Raw genomic sequence first — 17,934 nt, 5'->3', positions numbered from 1 at the left:
TCAAACACAGATCTGCCAATCTCAAAGCCAAGCCAGAAGACTGTCTTCTTATTCCATGGCTGCTGCCTCCAGAGCAACTCTTCATGGCGATCAGATTGGCTCTCCTCCAGGGTTGGACAAGGTCTCTGTCAAGATTCTAGGTCACAGATTAGAGCACACAGAAGAGTAAGTACTCCCTTCGCCTTTTTGACTCAGACACCTGCTACAGAATTTTATCTTCATGTGCCTGAACGGTCCTCCTCCTGCAGCATTTTCACTCATCCTTACAAAGGCAGCTCACTGAGGGTGATGACCTCTAAAATTTTGGCTGAACTGAGTAATTGAGCTCCTCGTTTTTGCTGGTAAGATTTGAGAGAATTTGGGGGAGATGGTGCATGACCAAATGGAGAATTAGTGAGGTTTTACAATGTTGTTATAAACTTTATGATGTGAGTTGATTGTTTCATGTAGCCTCATAAAACAAGTTGGAGATGGCGGAGGGGGATTACATCACTCCCTCTGCCCTCCCATCAGAGATGAAGCTTTCTTTAGTGCTCAGGAACTTTCCTGATGGTCCACTCAGGCCAGCCCAGTTTCCAGATTTTAATATGTTCCTATAATAGGTGTGGAGAAAAAACGAGGAAGAAGGGAGGAAACCCATTAGCCCAACTTGTTGCACTCCCATTCCTGGCAAAGATGAATGACTAATGTCACAGCCGTGCACCAAAACTTACAGAAACAGGCCTGTTTGGCTTGGGTGCTGAATAAATAAGCCAGCTACACATTTCCTGGATGGCAGGCAAACGTTTTGTCATCATCGAACTCCCCTCATTGTTCGCGCTACTTACACAAGTTGTCAGTCTCTGTCCCAACCCCAAGCCACCTAAGGGGGAGGAGCTGGGCCTCGTTCATTCCTTATTTATAATTAGCTTCAAGTGAGGGGGAGGGACAGGCCGGGCTGCCTCCTGTGCAGGCTGCTTGCCTGAGTTACATCCACAAATGCCTCGGAAGCAGCAGGCTGACTGCGTCTTTCTCTTCACATTCCTGGGTCTGTCTGGGCTGGTTGGTGCAGTTACCAGAACATACCACCTTGGGATTGTGGAAGAATACTGGAACTATGTGCCCCAAGGAAAGAACGTTATTACTGGGGAAAGCTTTTCAGAAGACAAGTGAGTAAAGTTGGGGTTCCCGTAGACTCCTAGGTTTGGCTTTTTTCTTGCCTCTGCATGGAGGTTATAGTCCTTGGGTGGTTATAATGGGGAGGGGTTGATCTAAACCAAGTGAAGGGGTTTTGTGTTGGTCTGGAGGGCCCTCACAAGGGTGGGTATGTAATGTCGACATTCTTAGCCCTACCTATTTGTTGAGCTGTCTATTCACAGCCTTCTCTGTGAAGCACTCGCTACACAACCAGATGTTTTCAATAATGGCTCACTCTATAAAAGGACCATTTTCGCTGAGCACTACTAGGGACTTCCAGGGGGTTCTGGGCTCAGTATGTTAAAAAAAAAATTAACAGCAACCCTTGGGATGAGCATTTGAGAACTTTTATGAATTCTTTACCGTTAAAATACAGTGTTCTCTAAGTTTTTATTTTTGGAATGAAGACTGGAGATAAGTAAAATATGCCATAGGTAGTTATGTTTTGTTTTTCTTTTGCAACATTTAAAAGAGGGGCTGGGGCGCCTGGGTGGCTCAGTCGGTTGAGCGTCCGACTTCGGCTCAGGTCACGATCTCACGGTCTGTGAGTTCGAGCCCCGCGTCGGGCTCTGGGCTGATGGCTCAGAGCCTGGAGCCTGCTTCCGATTCTGTGTCTCCCTCTCTCTCTGACCCTCCCCCGTTCGTGCTCTCTCTCTGTCTCAAAAATAAACTTAAAAAAAAATTTTTTTTAAAGAGGGGCAGTTACAATAGATTTGGCTGGTATTTTAAGAGTTTCCCTGAGGCTTTTAGAAATGGCTTTTTCACTGGTGAAAGGTTTGTTACAGCCACCTCAGAGAAATATTCTAGTCCCCAGGCCTGTGGCATAGCTGGGTAAGATGGTATCAGAGTGTTGTATTTCTCTGATTTTTAATTTTTTTGCAGAAAATAGCCCTCACCCTTCCTCTCTCTCTCAGGGTCCAGTGTCTTATATCTCTTATTTGTTCCCTGGAGCTCCCTCTGAAATTAGCTCCCGGCTTTAGAAGCTGTAATTCATACTTTCAACTTCATGGTTCTTAGAACATCTTATGAGATGTTCTGGCAACCACTGTTGGATATACAGACATACTGGCTTCTTTCTGATAGGCAGAGCTCAGTACGCTCAACATCCAAGTTCTACTTTCTAAGGATGAAGTTAGTCGCTAACATTCAGGAATACCATGGGGTCTCCCAACAAGTCTTTAAGGCTTGAGGAAAGACCTCCCAACAAGGCTCCCAAGAAGTCCCCCTGCCTTGAGGAAAGACCAAAGAGCCAGTTGGCTTAGACACACATCTTCCCGGTTTTCTAACAATACAAAGGTGGCCTAGTCATGTTTGGTTAGAGAAGGGTAAAACTCATGCCAGCCAGGCTGCCGAGAAAGGATCTTCTTAAAGCCTTGAACCAGGAAACTTAATGTCCAGGGGGCTGTTTCCACAGAGAGCTCTTGACTTCCTTCAATCTCGTATCTGCTGATCGTCGGTTGTGGTAGTGTTTACTGTGACAAATGGATATGGGAGCGAGAGGTTACCCTAACTGCCAGTAACCTTTCCCAAAATAGAGCTCTGCTGTCCTCAAAAAGAACTCAATAGGAAATTGTCATTGTGAGTGGCTATTGAACATGAGACTGTTCAAAACGTGTGCACGGAGCGTAGTGAATATAGTCTTTAAGCACGACGTGATATTGGATTGCCTTTCCACATGGTTGAGTAAAAAGCTTAGAAGTCTATCTTTCTCCTAAAATGTCAGCAGAACTGTTTGTGAGCATTTATTCTGACCGAGGAATTTCACCAGAGACTGACCTTTCTTTCTTTCTTTCTTTCTTTCTTTCTTTCTTCTCTTTTAATTTATTTTGAGAGAGAGAGAGAAACAGAGTACTAGTGGGGGAGGGGCAGAGAGAGAGGGAAACACAGAATCCGAAGCAGGCTCTGGGCTGGCAGCATAGAGCCCAATGCGGAGCTCGAACTCACAAACTGTGAGATAATGACCTGAGACGAAGTCGGACGCTTAACCAACTGAGCCACCCAGGTGCCCCTCACCAGAGGCTTTCAATTCATTATTGCTTGCAAATGTTATTATTCCCATTTTACAAACTGAGAACTGAGGTTCCGAGGTTAAGTATTGCTGGAGTTTACAGAGTGAAGGCAGCACCAAACTCAACATTGCTCCAGAGCTCGTATTTTTTTTTTTTTTTTACCATACAACCTGCTTCTTGGTAAAGGTAATCCTCTCCCGCTGAATTAAACTCAGCTTTGATGGCAGCCGGGGATTCCAGCAGAAGGAACTTTCTAGAAAGTCCCAATTCTTACCAAAGGTAGGTTTAGTCCCATGGGTTACTCTTCCCAGAGAGATATTGTGGCCAAACCGGTTACCTGGGTTCATTCAAAAACCCAAAGTACTTTAAATACCCAAATACTGCAATGCTATTTCCACTAAAGCGGAGTGCGGGAAGACGTTAGGGACTCTGTTGATCATTTCAGCCAGAAGATGGTGCTTTGAAGAACATACCATAAAGTGTTTGAAAATAATTATGGTGAAAAAGAAAAAAAATAAGGCATGGCTAAGTCATGGTTCGGTATCAGTTTAGAGTGGGGTGGTTTAACAAATGCTGTGGCCCCCCAGGAGAGGACTCTTGCCCTTCAGGCACAGCTGGCTTTCTAGACGTCATGCCGAAGTCCCCAGATATTTCCTTCTCATGGGTAAAGGGGGGGTGTTTGTGCAGGGCGGCTTCCTGACGCTTAAGGGGGAGCCTGGGTTACACAGTGTATACCGGCTTTTATTAGCAATCGTGTCCAGAGGCCACCGGTGTGACAGGTGGCCCAGGGCAAGCCCCTGAGAGGGAACACTTGGAGTGGGCTGCTGACTCTTGCTTGAAGAACACAGGACACATGTCATGATTCACATGTGTCACAGCTGCCACAGGTGTCACGTGTGAAGATGCCACAATCGTGGGGCATAGGGAGTTCAGTACGCGTATTCTATTTTGTGCCATTTCCCCAGAAGCAAGGAGTCATCTTGGATACTGTGACCATGCCTCTCACTCAGCCTCCTGCACTTCTGAGGACAGTCTGCTGTTGAAGATATTCAGATCCAGACAAATGCCTGATATTTAGGGGTCCAGGAGAGCCAGGGGTCTAGGTCCCACTTTGAGTGGAAGGATTCTGACATAGGAATCAGGAGACCTCACTTCCAGTCCTTGCTCTGCCCCCAGCTTTCTGTGAAACCTTGAACATCTCACATCATCTCTCTGAACATCAATTTCCCTAATTTGTATAACCAGGTAGTTGAACTATAATCCCTAAAATCACTTGAGAAGCGTAATTGTAAGGAATCAAAAATAATTTTTGAAACCGAATGAGAAACGTCTTACTTGGCTCACTGGTTCTAGAAAGATTTTCCCAATGGTGAAAGAGAGAAGATTTGCATACATTCAGTCTAGGAATCAGAGTTGGAGAAGGTCTGAGAGTGCGGATGTGTGACAAATTTTGAAATATTCTATGTTTTTCTTTCTCTATCTATTTTCCCCCTGTTCTTTAAGAACTATCTCCACTTTTTTATGCAAAAATATTTCCCTGCAACCCTGGCTTATTCTGATCTGTTTCCTTCCTCACCGTTCACGGAGCTTGGTGTCTTTCTTAAGCCTGGGACACAGCGTTTTCTTCTCCCTGCATTGCTGTGTGGGTGTTCGAGGTACACTGGTCCCCTCTGCAGCTGAAAGAAAAGTGCCACGATGGCTCAGAGGAAGGCCTAGAGTATAGGTAATAATGCCCCTCACCCACACAGAGCTTCGCTGGTGACAGTGGTTTATGGAGGACTGAACACAAGGCTATTCCTTTGGAATCATTAAAGTAAAAACTAACCCCTTTGTCAATTTAGTTATTGGGTTGCTTGATCTTTGATTACGAGGATGGGGAAAATTAGGGGGATAGGATGGTGAGTGCCAAAGTTTCAGTGATGTGAAAAAAGCTTGGAAACCAAAATTAGGCAGCGCCAAGAGCCTAATAAATCCTGATTCATAAGGATAAAATGGGAAATACACTGACATCATTTTTTCCGAGACTCCATAGAAGTCAGATGGTACAATTTCACTTCCCTTCTTGGTACCTCTGCTTAATCATAGAGTTCAGAAATACAACAGAGACTGTAGGCACTAATATTTCCTAGAAAGCACTAAATTTAGGAGTTATATTCTATTTAGAAATATTTTATCCAGATGAATATATTTCCCCTGTTCCCCTTTGGGCCTAATGGGGACACCGGGCTCCTTTGATTTGCCTGGGGATGGTGTCAGCATTTGATCCATTCGTGCCCGTCCTGTTCGGGCTCATAAAGCGCTTAATTAAGGTGTACCTGTGCTTCGGTGGTAAAGCCTTGTCTTTAATGGAACCAGAGTGGGGTCACCTTATTTAAAGCTGCAATTCTCACCAAAGACCTCATTAGGCAACCAACACACATGCAGGATTTTTCTTCCCAGTAACGTGGGGGTTTTCATGGGTGCTAACTCATAGGCAGAACCCATCCTTGGCCATGAATGAGGCTGACCACTGCTCAAACCCCATCCAAGTTAGTTAGCATATAGTGCAATAATGATTTCAGGAGCAGATTTCAGTGATTCGTCCTCTACATATAACACCCAGGGCTCATCCCAACCAGTGTCCTCCTTAATGCCCCTCACCCATTTAGCCCATCCCTCCACCCACAACCCCTCCAGCAACCCTCAGTTGGTTCTGTATGTTGAAGAGCCTCTTATGTTTTGCCCCCTGCCTGTTTTTATATTATTTTTGCTTCCCTTGTGTTCATCTGTTTTGTATCTTAAATTCCATGTGAGTGAAGCCATATGATATTTGTCTCTCCCTGATTGACCGATTTCGCTTAGCATAATACACTTTAGTTCCATCCACGTTGTTGTAAATGGCAAGATTTCATTCTTTTTGATTGCCGAGTAGTACTCCATTGTATATAGATACCACATCTTCTTTATCCATTCATCTGTCGATGGACATTTGTGCTCCTTCCATACTTTGGCTATTGTTGATAGTGCTGCTATAAACATTAGAATGCATGTGCCCCTTCGAAACAGCACGCCCGTATCCCTTGGATAAATGCCTAGTAGTGCAATTGCTGGGTCGTAGGGTAGTTCTATTTTTAGTTTTTTGAGGAACCTCCATACTGTTTTCCAGAGTGGCTGCACCAGTTTGCATTCCCACCAGCAGTGCAAAAGAGATCCTCTTTCTCCACATCCTCGCCAGCATCTGTTGTTGCCCGAGTTATTAATGTTGGTCATCCTGACAGGTGTGAGGTGGTATCTCATTGCGGTTTTGATTTGTATTTCTCTGATGATGAGTGATGCCGAACATTTTTTCATGCGTCTGTTAGCCGTCTGGATAACCCACGATCCTTAGCGTGTGACTTGATTCCTTAAGGTAGTTCATGGTCACAGTATGGCTGCTGGAACTCCAGCCCTCATGTCTATGTTCCAGGAAGGAAGAGAGGAAGGGAAAAGGTAAAAAGGGTACAAAATTCCTGCTGTATTATCCTATTAGCCCTTTAAAGGGCTCTCATGGAAACCCCAGACAGTCAGTTCTATGTACATCTCACTGGATACCCAAAGCCACAAAGGGGGCTCATAAATACAGGCTTTTAGTTTTGTGTTTTTCTTTCTGAGTGAAAGCAGACTTTGATTCTGTTACTCAGAAGGAGGGGAGCATAAACATTGCAAGGCAGCAGGCAGTCCCTGCCAACCTTCCCTTACCCCATTTCTCCCTGTTTCCTTCCCATCCATCACAAACACCCTCTCGGTCCCCCTCTGCCTTTTCCCGCCTCCAGATAGGGGGCGTTCCAAGGCCTGGTTAGTGGGATTTAAGAGAACTCACAGACAATATAGTTGCTAACCGTCACTGCACCCTCACTAGGTTCCAGGCATTATCATAAAAGGTTTTTATGCCATGCAGTGGGGTGACAGATGTCCTGTCTCAGGTCAGGGGGACCAGGAGTCCCAGGGTGGGTTTCCCTAGCCAAGTGTAGTCCAGCAGTGGTCTAACAGAGATGCCAAGGCAGCCTGGCTGGCTGGGGAAGTGTGCTCCGGCATCACCTGACAAGCTTACAGTTCTTGTTTCACCAACAGAGTATCTGAATCTCTCGTTGCCTCAACATGCTCATCAGTAAAATGGAGATAATGATAGCACTTGCTTTGGGGGCATACGAGTTCCCTGTGGCTGCCATAACAAATTATCACAAACTAGGTGGCTTAAAACAACAGGAACGTGTTCTATCCTACTTCTGGAGGCAGAAGTCTGAAATAAAGATGTTGGCAGGGACACACTCCCTCTGGAGGCTTAAAAGAGAATCCATTTACTGACTTTTCCAGCTTCTGGTAGGAGCTGCTGGCGATCCTTGGTTGTGCCAAGGTGCCATGGCTCTGGCTTCTGCCTCCCTTTTCCGATCACTTTCTCTATGTGTGTCTCATCTTTCTCCTCATCTCAAAATCCTTAACTTGATCACATCTGCAAAGACTCTTTTTCCGCATAAGGGAATCAGGACTGGGACTCGTCTCTGGAAGCCATTATCAGCCCACTCTGGGGAGGAGGGGATCAGGAGGCTCAGATGACATGGGGTCCGTGAATGTGCTCAGAAGCGGTGCCTGGCACTGTGGGTTTGCGTGCAAGAAATGCTAACCATCATGGTAGCTCTCCTATCTTGAGGGGTCTCTGGGGAGCAGGAGTTTTGTGGGAAAGAGACTGAAAACGGTCACGTTTCCTTCTTTCTAATTAGAGCTTTGCCATAACTCCCACCGACTGAGCACCCCCCTCTCCCAGATCCTCTGCAGGGGGCTCCATATCGCCTCCTTTTCTCCTCATGATGGCTCTGTCATGGTCACCAGTTTTCAGCCAAGGAAACCGGGGTTCAGAGAAGTTGCTTCCCCAAGATCTCACAGCATTCAAGTCTCCTCTCTTTTCCCTTTACTGCAGAAATCTGTTTTTAGCCCAACTGTGTGTGTCCTGAGGGGCTTCTGGGGACATGAAGTGGGAGAAGGAAGAACTCAGGACTTGAGTGGTGCCGGGGGAACCACGGTGAGAGACTGTGTAGAGGAACGCATTGATTGGATGGCTTAAAATACATTAATTAGGGAGGGCGTGGCTGCACCCAAGTGTGAATGTGCATAGTCACCATCATCACCCTTCCTTTGCCAAGTAGCACTTGCCCCAATCTGGTCCTGTTTTCTCAATGTCCCTTCTCAAGCTCAGGCAACAACGTTGCGCGTCCTTCTTGGGACCATCATGGTCTCTCGCATGTTTGCTCTGACCACACCCCCTGCTGCTGCTCTGACCACACCCCCCCTTCACCCCATCTCCCCTCCACACACTCACACCTGCAGGGTCTATATGGTGCAGCTGTCAATATAGAAAACTGGGTGTTGCTATTTACTCTCCTGTCTACGTTTTGGCTTCCCAGCCAGATGGTAAACCTCTTGAATGCAGAGACTGACATTCACACATCTTTGCCCCAGTTTCTAGTGTAGTGTCCCATTTAAAATGGAGGTTTACGGGGCGCCTGGGTGGCTCAGTCGGTTGAGCGTCCGGCTTCAGCTCGGGTCACGATCTTGCGGTCCATGAGTTCGAGCCCCGCGTCGGGCTCTGGGCTGATGGCTCAGAGCCTGGAGCCTGCTTCCGATTCTGTCTCCCTCTCTCTCTGCCCCTCCCCCTTCATGCTCTGTCTCTCTCTGTCTCAAAAATAAACAAAAAAAGTTAAAAAAATTTAAAAAAATAAAATAAAACGGAGGTTTAACAATTGCTCAGTAGTTGAATGGATGGGGGAAAAAATCTGACTGAAAGATCCAGGTTGTCAGGGACAGAGGTGCTGGTGAGATGCACATATGCTGTAAGCTACCAACTCCTCAGAATCTAACCTGGAAGCCCATCTCTGCACCGGTTAGATGGTTCTCAAAGTCAGGTTTCTTCTCACAGTGGTTAATCTCACCTGCTCCTGGAAGGCGTCTCCCTTCACGGTATTACCTGTGGCCTTGGCAATGCCAATGTTCTATATGCTCATTTTGTCTTTCAAGCAGTTGCTCATGAGAAATTTTCCAGCCCGACTGGATTTTTTCACAGCATAAAATACATACCTCCTCAGTTTGAGTCAAAACGTCAGAATGTTGGTTAGGGATGAGCCTGAGCGGTAGTGATTGCTCAGTCCCTCACAGCAGGGCCATCCTGCGGCTACACTGTAAATCATATAAAGTCCACGAGCACAGACGTTCCAACTAGTGCTCTCTAGCTGTGTCAGAGGCTGCTTTCTGTGGACGGCTTCCTTGAAGTCACCTTCTTTTGTTTCTTGGGCAAGGCTTGCACCTTCCCAGACTCATGCGTGATGGAGCTTCTGTCCCACTGTTATGAATGTATAATGCGTTCTTAGCAGCAACTTGCTGCAGAGCCATTAAAAAGACTGATTTCACTGACTTTCATCTCTCCCTATTTTCTCCTCTTTGGCTGGTTCCTATGGTTTCAAACAGTTATTATGTTCTAGTTTCAAATAGCTGCTATGGTTTTTGTTTTGTACTGAGTACTACAGAGACGTGATTTCCCAACTTGTCTGCACATTCAGAACTGCATGGGTTAGAATAGGACAGGTTGTGCCATAGCAACAAACAGCCCCCAGATCTCAGGGGCTTAACCCCACAGAGGCACATTTCTCACCCACTCGGCTTCATACAGGGCCATATGGCTCCAGGACAACTGTCCTCCTGGGACAAGTAATAAGCGGGGCTGCATGGATCTCGAGGCTTCATTATCTTCACTGTAAGCTTTTCCTGCAGCAGAGGAAGTGAGGGGGTATCGCAATGGCAATTAAATGCCCCGGCCCAGAAATGACACATGTCACTTCCACTCACAGCCATTTGCCAAAATCGCGTGGCCCCACCTATCTGCAAAGGCTCTTTGCTCTCCCCTTCTGCTGGGAGGAAAGAAGAATCAGAATGGGTAAGCACTGGAAAGTTCCGCCGTAAGAATCGTTCGGTGAACTTAGGAAAAATAAAGATGCCACGCCAGAAAGTGTGATTCAGTTGCCCTGAAGTGGGGCCTGGGGGCCCGAGTTTTTGGCAAACGTCCCAAATAATTCTGAGACAGCTGATGCATGGCTGGACACCGGGGAACTACTGCTTTAGAAAACCTGATCCTGTCTCGGGGTGACTATCGGCTCCCTATGTGGGAAGACTGACACGTCCAGGAATGTGCAAAGCAAGTCAATACATACAAGTCAGTGCTAAAATATGCAGCATATGTAATAGGTACTGTGGGAAGTCAACAAACATTCGCCCTCCTTCCGATACGCTTGCCTCTTGTTTGGGTGGCTCCGCCAGACAACTCGCGCCTGCTCAGGAGCTCTTGCTCAGCACGCATTTGCGTGTGTGAGAGCGCGCATGCGTTCCCGCGCAGGCTGGGAGCCAAGAGTAGAGAAGCGGGGAGAATCAGACGTCCGTCTTTCCCTGCCGACCCTGCTGGGGAGACAGGGCCCTCCCTATGAACGACCTTTTTATAGCCTTTTCCCCAACAGGCTGAGCCTACAGAGGACGCCAGTGATTCCATATCTAATTCTTCCTCTGTCGTTGCCTTCCTGGGTGGTCCAGTGTCAGCTATAAAGCCAGGTAACTCTCCTACTCTGGGGCCAATTAGCCAGCCTGAGGATGACTCAGTTCTCTCCTGCTTCTTCCTCCTCCTCCTCCTCCTCCTCCTTCTGAACAGCCCTATTCAATTAGGACTTGTATTCAGCTGCTGGTTAACAGAAGCCCGAAAAACGCTCAAATGTATTTTTTGGTTTACTCAAGAGAAAGCCAGAGGTTGGCAATCTTCAGGGTCCCAGATGCCTTTGGCTTTTCACTTGCCCTTCTGTAGGGCGTGACCTTCTTCCCCATTCTGTCAAGATGGCTGCCGAAGCTCGTCATCGTATCTTCATTTCAGGCATGAAAAGGGGGAAGGGCAAACAATGGCGAGGGTCTGCGCCAGAGGAGTCCAGAAGAAGTCTCATAGAATGACACATGCGTACATCTCATTGGCTAGAACTGTGTCACATGACCATCCAAGCTGCAAGTGAGGCTGGGAAATCTAAGGGCTCCTATCCCCAAAGCCCCAGGCGCCCAGATTTTTTATCCTATTCCCCTGCACAGGGAAATAGGCTTCTGCCTCACAGAACAGAAGAGGGTTGAACGCCTGCTTAGGGGCAGACACACACAGGCTCGGTAGATACACAGAAGACCGAGTGTTTACACACGGGGTCTGTGCCCAAGTTCTCGGTCTCGATGCCTGAGCGGGGACTTGTCAAGCCAGAGAGGTTGGGCAGTGACTGCCTTCCCTCCAACTCAGGCTGCAGGCGCTGTGCTCCCTGTTCAGGGCGCCAGTCCCCCCGCCAGTCCCCGCCAGTCCTCCCCTCCGTGGAGGAGAACTCACTCGAACAACACACCTTGTGGTGGCAGCTATGTTTTCAGAGGGAGAAGCCACATGAGAAGAGAAGTTTGGCCCCTCAGTTGCCTAACAGCCTAGACCCTCTTTTCTAAATAAGATGTGAGCTTGTTTTGTTTATTAAAGCTTTTTAAAAAATTTTTTTCTAATGTTTATTTATTCTTGAGACAGAGACAGAGCGCGAACAGGGGAGGGGCAGAGAGAGAGGGAGACACAGAATCTGAAACAGGCTCCAGGCTCTGAGCTGTCAGCACAGAGCCCGACGTGGGGCTCGAACCCACGAACTGTGAGATCATGACCTGAGCCGAAGTCGGACGCTCAACCGACTGAGCCACCCAGGCGCTCTGATGTGAGCTTGTTTTTATTATGAAAGTAAATAAAAGGTATAGAGTCAAACATGCCCAAGTACCGAAGAGGGTGAGTAAACTCATTCCTTCCCACTCCTGCCTGTGGCCTCAGCCCGTGGCCCAGCGGTTACACTTTTATGGTTTCCGTGGCCACTTTCCAAATGTTTTCTTTGCATATGTGTAAATGTGTATAGTGTTTAAAAAAACACAGAAATGGGATCATACTTTACGTGCTGATCTGCAATTTGCTTTTTTCATGTGGTATCTTGGAGACTGTGCCGTATTGCCCCCTGTAGAACCTCCTCATTCTGTTGTCTGGCCATGTGGTCTGAATATGCCATAGTTTGTTTATCCAGTCACCAGTTGAAGAACATTTTGGTCTTTCCAGGCTTTTGCTACCAAAATAACTGTGGTAATATTCCAATCCTTTTGTCAGGATTCCTACCTTGTTAGTCCCATTATTTAGGTGCTGAACCTGGCAGGTTGGGGATAAAGAGCGTTTGCTGTCTCTGGGAAGACTAGTCCCCTGGTCCCTGGCTCCTCGAAGGGGAGCCTAAATCCATGGGTTTCCCCTCTGTCCTAGGGACTTCCCACCTACTGACTCCACACTAAGGGCAGGGCAGGGTTGACACATGTGGGTGCCTGGCCAGGCTAGTAATCTGGTGCTCTGGGAAAATAAATAATATTGGGGCTCCTTCAACAGATACTTGCTCAACTCTTATTTGGAGGCAAGGCTGAGTGCCAAGGAGAGAAGAAGGTGGCCTGGTGGTGGCAGTTCATACCATCCCCTTGGTCACCAGAAGAAGGAACCCACTCTCCAGGTCACTGGAGCAATCCTTCTCGGAAGGGATTTCGGTGACCACCCGCTACTACGTGCACACATCCCCGGGGGGCTCCTTCCTTCCACCTCACAAACCCCATCTGAAGCAGCTGATTCTTTCTGATCATACACAGTACTCACCACCCAGAGAAGTTCTAGAAGTTGCAATTCTCTCCACTTCCAATGTCATTTCCAGTTAATTTTATCCCTCTGGCAATGCCTTCAGCTCTACAGTGATGTGGCAATGCCCTTTAGAGCTGAGGCCTAGCTGCTCCACCCCTTCATTTGGCTTGGCTGAGAACTCTGGGAAGTTCCCTTCTTCCAAGGCCAAGACCAGTCTCTTTAAAAGGGGCTTTATTGGGGTGCCTGGGTGGTTCAGTCGGTTAATCGTCTGACTTCAGCTCAGGTCATGAACTCATGTTTCGTGAGTTCAAGCCCCTTGCCAGACTCTATGCTGACAGCTCAGAGCCTGGAGCCTGCTTCAGATTCCACGCCGCCCTCATTCTCTGTCCTTCCCCTGCTCACACTCTGTCTCTGTCTCTGTCTTTCTCTCTCTCTCAAAAGTAAATGAAAATTTTGAAAAATTTTATAAAAAAAGGAAAAAGGAGGGCTTTATTGCTGACAGGTGTGACCATGGTCTGTGGTCTGGAGTAAACTGGATGTCCTTGCTGGTTAGAACAAGGAAGTAATGACGCTGTGAAGAAAATGCTATTTATTTATTTATTTACTTATTTGAGTCAGTGGGGTGGGGGCGGGGGAGGAGATGGGCAGAGAGAGAGAGAGAGAGAGAGAGAGAGAGAGAGACAATCCCATGGGGCTCAATCCCATGACCCTAAGATCATGATCTGAACTGAAATCAAGGGTCAGATGCTCAACTGACTGAGCCACCCAGACGCCCCAAGAAATTGCTTTTAATCTGACTGGAAAACCATGCTATGTTCTGTTTAAATGCTTTTGTTTTAAATTTTGTTGTGCTCTAAGGGTCTGCTTATACATTACAAAAAAGTAAGATGGCTGTTTGTCAGTAGGTCCTTAGGAGAAAGAAAACAGTCTTTGGAGGAACAGGTCAGCAAACCAAATCTCATAAGGTCACAGGTTGGATTTCAGAGATATTCACTGGATATCTTCTGGTGTCCACAAACTCTGCCCTGGACCCAGCCATTATTGGACAGAATGTATTCTGTATTTTGGCTGCAAAGGGACCTGAGAAACAAACAATGAGGAGCTCATTCCCTCACTATTGCTACTACGAGAGAACAACTCGGTGTATGTTCTGCCAGTAGTGATAGAATTCTGTCATCCAGTTGTAGAGAAGGCCACACCCGAAGACCCCAAAGTATCCCGTTACCTGGCAGTCTGTGTAGAGCAAAGAGAACAACCAAGCATGCCTCCAACCCCACATCCACGGTACACATCCCGAGGGGTTCATTCTTCCGCCTGCTTGAACTCAACCTTGACTTTTTCCCCTAAGCAGTCGCTACCAATCAATCAGATTTGGTGCACAAGTTAAAACCTATCTGCCATCCCTGGCCTGGAGAATACTCAAAGTCAAGTATGGCCACATACCGTTTTCTGCAAATGTAGTTTGCAAAATTATCCCAGTTTTAATCTGCCAATCTGGGGGCAAATTCAAGGCTTTTCTTTTTCTTTATTCCAAAGCCACTAAGCACCAACGCTTCTGGGCAATTACTAAGCATTACGATAAAAAAAGGTATTTGAAGGATTTTTGTCTTCAATTAGCTCACAAACCAGAGATGTACGTATCTTACTGTGACACGTTTTTGGCAAGTGTGTGATTCGTGCATGAACAGAGCACTGTGCGTGGCCAGAAGGGGAAAGGAGGAAGAGTTGCAACTGATTTGGAAGGGTGCTTGACAGGTAGAGAGTAGGGAATAACATCCAGACGCGGGGAAAGAATGTGTGCAAGTCTTGGAATGCTGGAAAGGATACAGTGCAATTTGAGGAGGCTGAACGGGAGGCCTGGCAGAAGTGTGAGGTCAGGGGAGGTAGGCAATGAGGCAATGAGGAAATGAGGCCGGGGAAGAAAGCTGGGCTGGATGTACCAAAGAACACTGCTCCTGCTTTGACTTGAGCCACTGGATCCCTGTCCCCTGCTTGACCCAGACACCCTCTCCTCCATCTACCTACACCCCTATCTGCTGCTCCATGGTGGGCTGGATGCCTGGCTGCTTGACACGCTGACAGCTGGCTCCATCATCCTGAAGAGCCTGCGGGGTGGGCAAAGCTACCATTCATACCTGAGACTGCTGGACAGCTTTGTGGTAGGAGCTGCTTGGGAGCTTCGTATCTGAGTCACTGGTTACAAACACTGGGTAATCTCTTTGAGGAAATGAGGACGGAACCCTGAAAATATCTTATGTCTTTGGCTTTTTGATCTATAGTGCTTTCCCCAAACTTAATGAAGCAAACAAATCCATTAGTCAATACTGAGACTCTCAGACCCGGTGTGACTCCATCAACTCAATTGGTACTTAATCACATACTGCTGTATGTCGCTACCCAATTTTTCCATTAGGTCGTACACTCTTTTGTATCCCTCCATGGCACACAGCAAGGTGCTGGGAACATGGTCAATACCTACTTAGTGTTTGTTAAAAGAAAATTGAAGGGGAACGTGTTGAACCCAAAGGGGCAAATGGACAGCGTGATTTTAGAGCATTTTGGTTTAGTTTGGTTGTGAATATTATTTGTGTCTTTTGGCTTGTCACTTACTCTCTTAGCCTCAGTTTCCTCAAAAGTAACTGAAAGATAATCTCACCATCTCTACAGAGTTTAGAGGGTTGTGTCCAACACCATATAAGAAATCATACACTCAAGTACTTTATGAACTGTTAAAATAAGCTATTAGGATTTCTCTTTTAATGTTAATTATAAAATATTTTCTTTCTTATTTTTAGACTTGCAACCTTATTTCTCGAAAGAGGGCCCAACAGGATAGGTAGTCTTTACAAAAAGGCTGTCTATAGACATTACACAGATGAGACCTATTCCACGGAGATCCCGAAACCTCCCTGGCTTGGATTCCTGGGCCCTATCTTGAGGGCTGAAGTGGGTGATGTGATTGTCATTCATTTAAAGAACTTTGCTTCCCGACCATACTCTTTGCATCCGCACGGCGTTTTCTACAACAAAGATTCAGAAGGTAAATCCAATCATTGGTGTCTTGTCTGTATTCCATAAATAAGGGAACTGTCTATTTCAGTTAAAGGGATCTAAGAGACAATGATCACACGTGTTCATTTGTCTTTTCCCATCTCCTCTCTCCCCATCTCTATCTGTTCCCCCTGATATAGAAGACTTCAACAACACTATCAACCACCTTGACCTAATGGACATCTATAGAACATCTCATCCACTGACTAGAGAATGCATCTTCACAAGAGCATATGGCACACTCCTCAGGGTAGACGATAGACTTAAAAGAAATCTAAATAAGTTTTAAAGAACTGATAGAAGGCAAAGTATATTCTCCGATGGAATTAAATTTGATACAATCAATAAAAGAAATTTTGCAAATTCTTACAAATATTTGGAAATAAACAGTATACTTCTACTTAACCCATAGGTCAAAGAATAAATCACAAGATGGATTGTAAAATATTTTGAAGTGAATAAAAATGGAGATAAACCCTACCAAAATTTATGGTATACAGCTAAAGAAGTATTGAAAAGGAAATTTAGAGATTTAATCACTTATGTCAAGAGAAAAGAAAAGTCTCAAACCAATAACATAAGCTTCCACCTCAAGAAGCTAGAAAAGGAAGAGGAAAAAAAACCTAAAGCCAGCAGAAAGAAGGGAATAATAAGGATTGGAGCAGAAATTCATGGAAGAAAAAAAACAGAAAAATAATATAAAATACATTAAGCCAGAAGTTGGTTCCTTGAAAAAGATTAATACAATTGAGAAAACTTTATCTAGCCTGATGAAGAGAGCACAAATTACCAAAATCAGGAATGAAAGATAGGACATCACTGTGACCTGACAAAAATTAAAAGGATTGTAAATGAGGATTATAAACAATCTAATGGCAAAATATTAGACAACTTAGATAAAATTGACAACTTCCTAGAAAGACAAAATTTACCCAAACTGACTTAAGAATAAATTAAAAATTTGAACAGACCTACAAAATGTAAAGAAATGGAATTAGCAATTAAAAATCTTCCCTCAAAGAAAAACCCGGGCTCAGATGGTTTCATTTCTAAATTCCATCAAATACTGTAATAATAGTAATAATGAGAATCCTTTACAAAATCTTTCAGGAAACAGAAGAATACTTCCAAATTCATCCTATGAGGCAAACATTATCTTGATGCTAAAGCCAGGTACATATATCACAAGAAAACTACAGACCAATATTCCTCATGAATGTAGACACAAAAATTCTTTAAAAAATTTTAGCAAACTGACATCAACAACATATAAAGAGAATTATACACCATGGCCAAATGGAATTTATCCTGTAATTGCAAGGTTGGTTTAATACTAAAAAATAAATGAGTGTAATACAACATATTAATAGAATAAAGGACAAAAACCATATGATCATCTCAAAAGGTGCAGAAAGGCATTTAACAAAATCTAGTACTTATCAATTAAAAACTTCCAACTAGAAACAGATAGGAACTTCCTCATCCTGTTAAAGGTTATCTAAGAAAAACCCACAGGTAACATCATGGTTAATGGAAGGGATACTGAATGCTTTCTTCATAAGATTGTGAACAAGGTGAGAACGTCTGCTCTCACCACCATTATTAAATATTGTCCTGAAGATTCTAGCAAATGATAGACAGGTCTTCTAGCAACAAACTCAGTCTTTGTTTATCTAGAACGTCTTTACTTTCCCTTCCTTTTTTTGAAGGGATAGTTTTCTGGATAGGGTATTCTCAACTGGCATTTCCCACCCCCTCACCCCAACACTTTGAGTTTGTCTTCCCACTGTCTTCTCATCTCCCAATATTCAGATGGAAAGTCAACTGTTAATCATGTTGATGCTCCCCTGTATGTGATGAGTCATTTTTCTCTTGTTTTTAACGTTTCATCTTTGCCTTTTTTTCCCTAACAATTTGACAACAATGTGTCTGTGTATGGATTCTTTGTATTTATTCTACTTGTGGTTCATTATGCTTCTTTGATGTGTAGAT

General features: G+C 45.3%; 1 protein-coding gene across 1 annotated transcript in view; it reads left to right on the top strand.

The window, feature by feature from the left end:
• Positions 1-942: 942 nt before the first annotated feature.
• Positions 943-17,934, top strand: part of HEPHL1 (hephaestin like 1) — an 82,319-nt gene continuing 65,327 nt past the window's right edge. The window contains exons 1-2 of the mRNA XM_043579933.1: positions 943-1,148; positions 15,687-15,931. Coding sequence (XP_043435868.1) covers positions 979-1,148; positions 15,687-15,931 — 415 coding nt within the window. The 5' untranslated portion in view covers positions 943-978. The remainder of the gene's footprint in view (positions 1,149-15,686; positions 15,932-17,934) is intronic.

Source organism: Prionailurus bengalensis, chromosome D1, assembly GCF_016509475.1.
Source record: "Prionailurus bengalensis isolate Pbe53 chromosome D1, Fcat_Pben_1.1_paternal_pri, whole genome shotgun sequence".
Taxonomy (NCBI): Eukaryota; Metazoa; Chordata; class Mammalia; order Carnivora; family Felidae; genus Prionailurus; species Prionailurus bengalensis.
The sequence above is the reverse complement of the archived record's forward strand: the minus strand, read 5'-3'. Positions and strand labels throughout refer to the sequence as shown.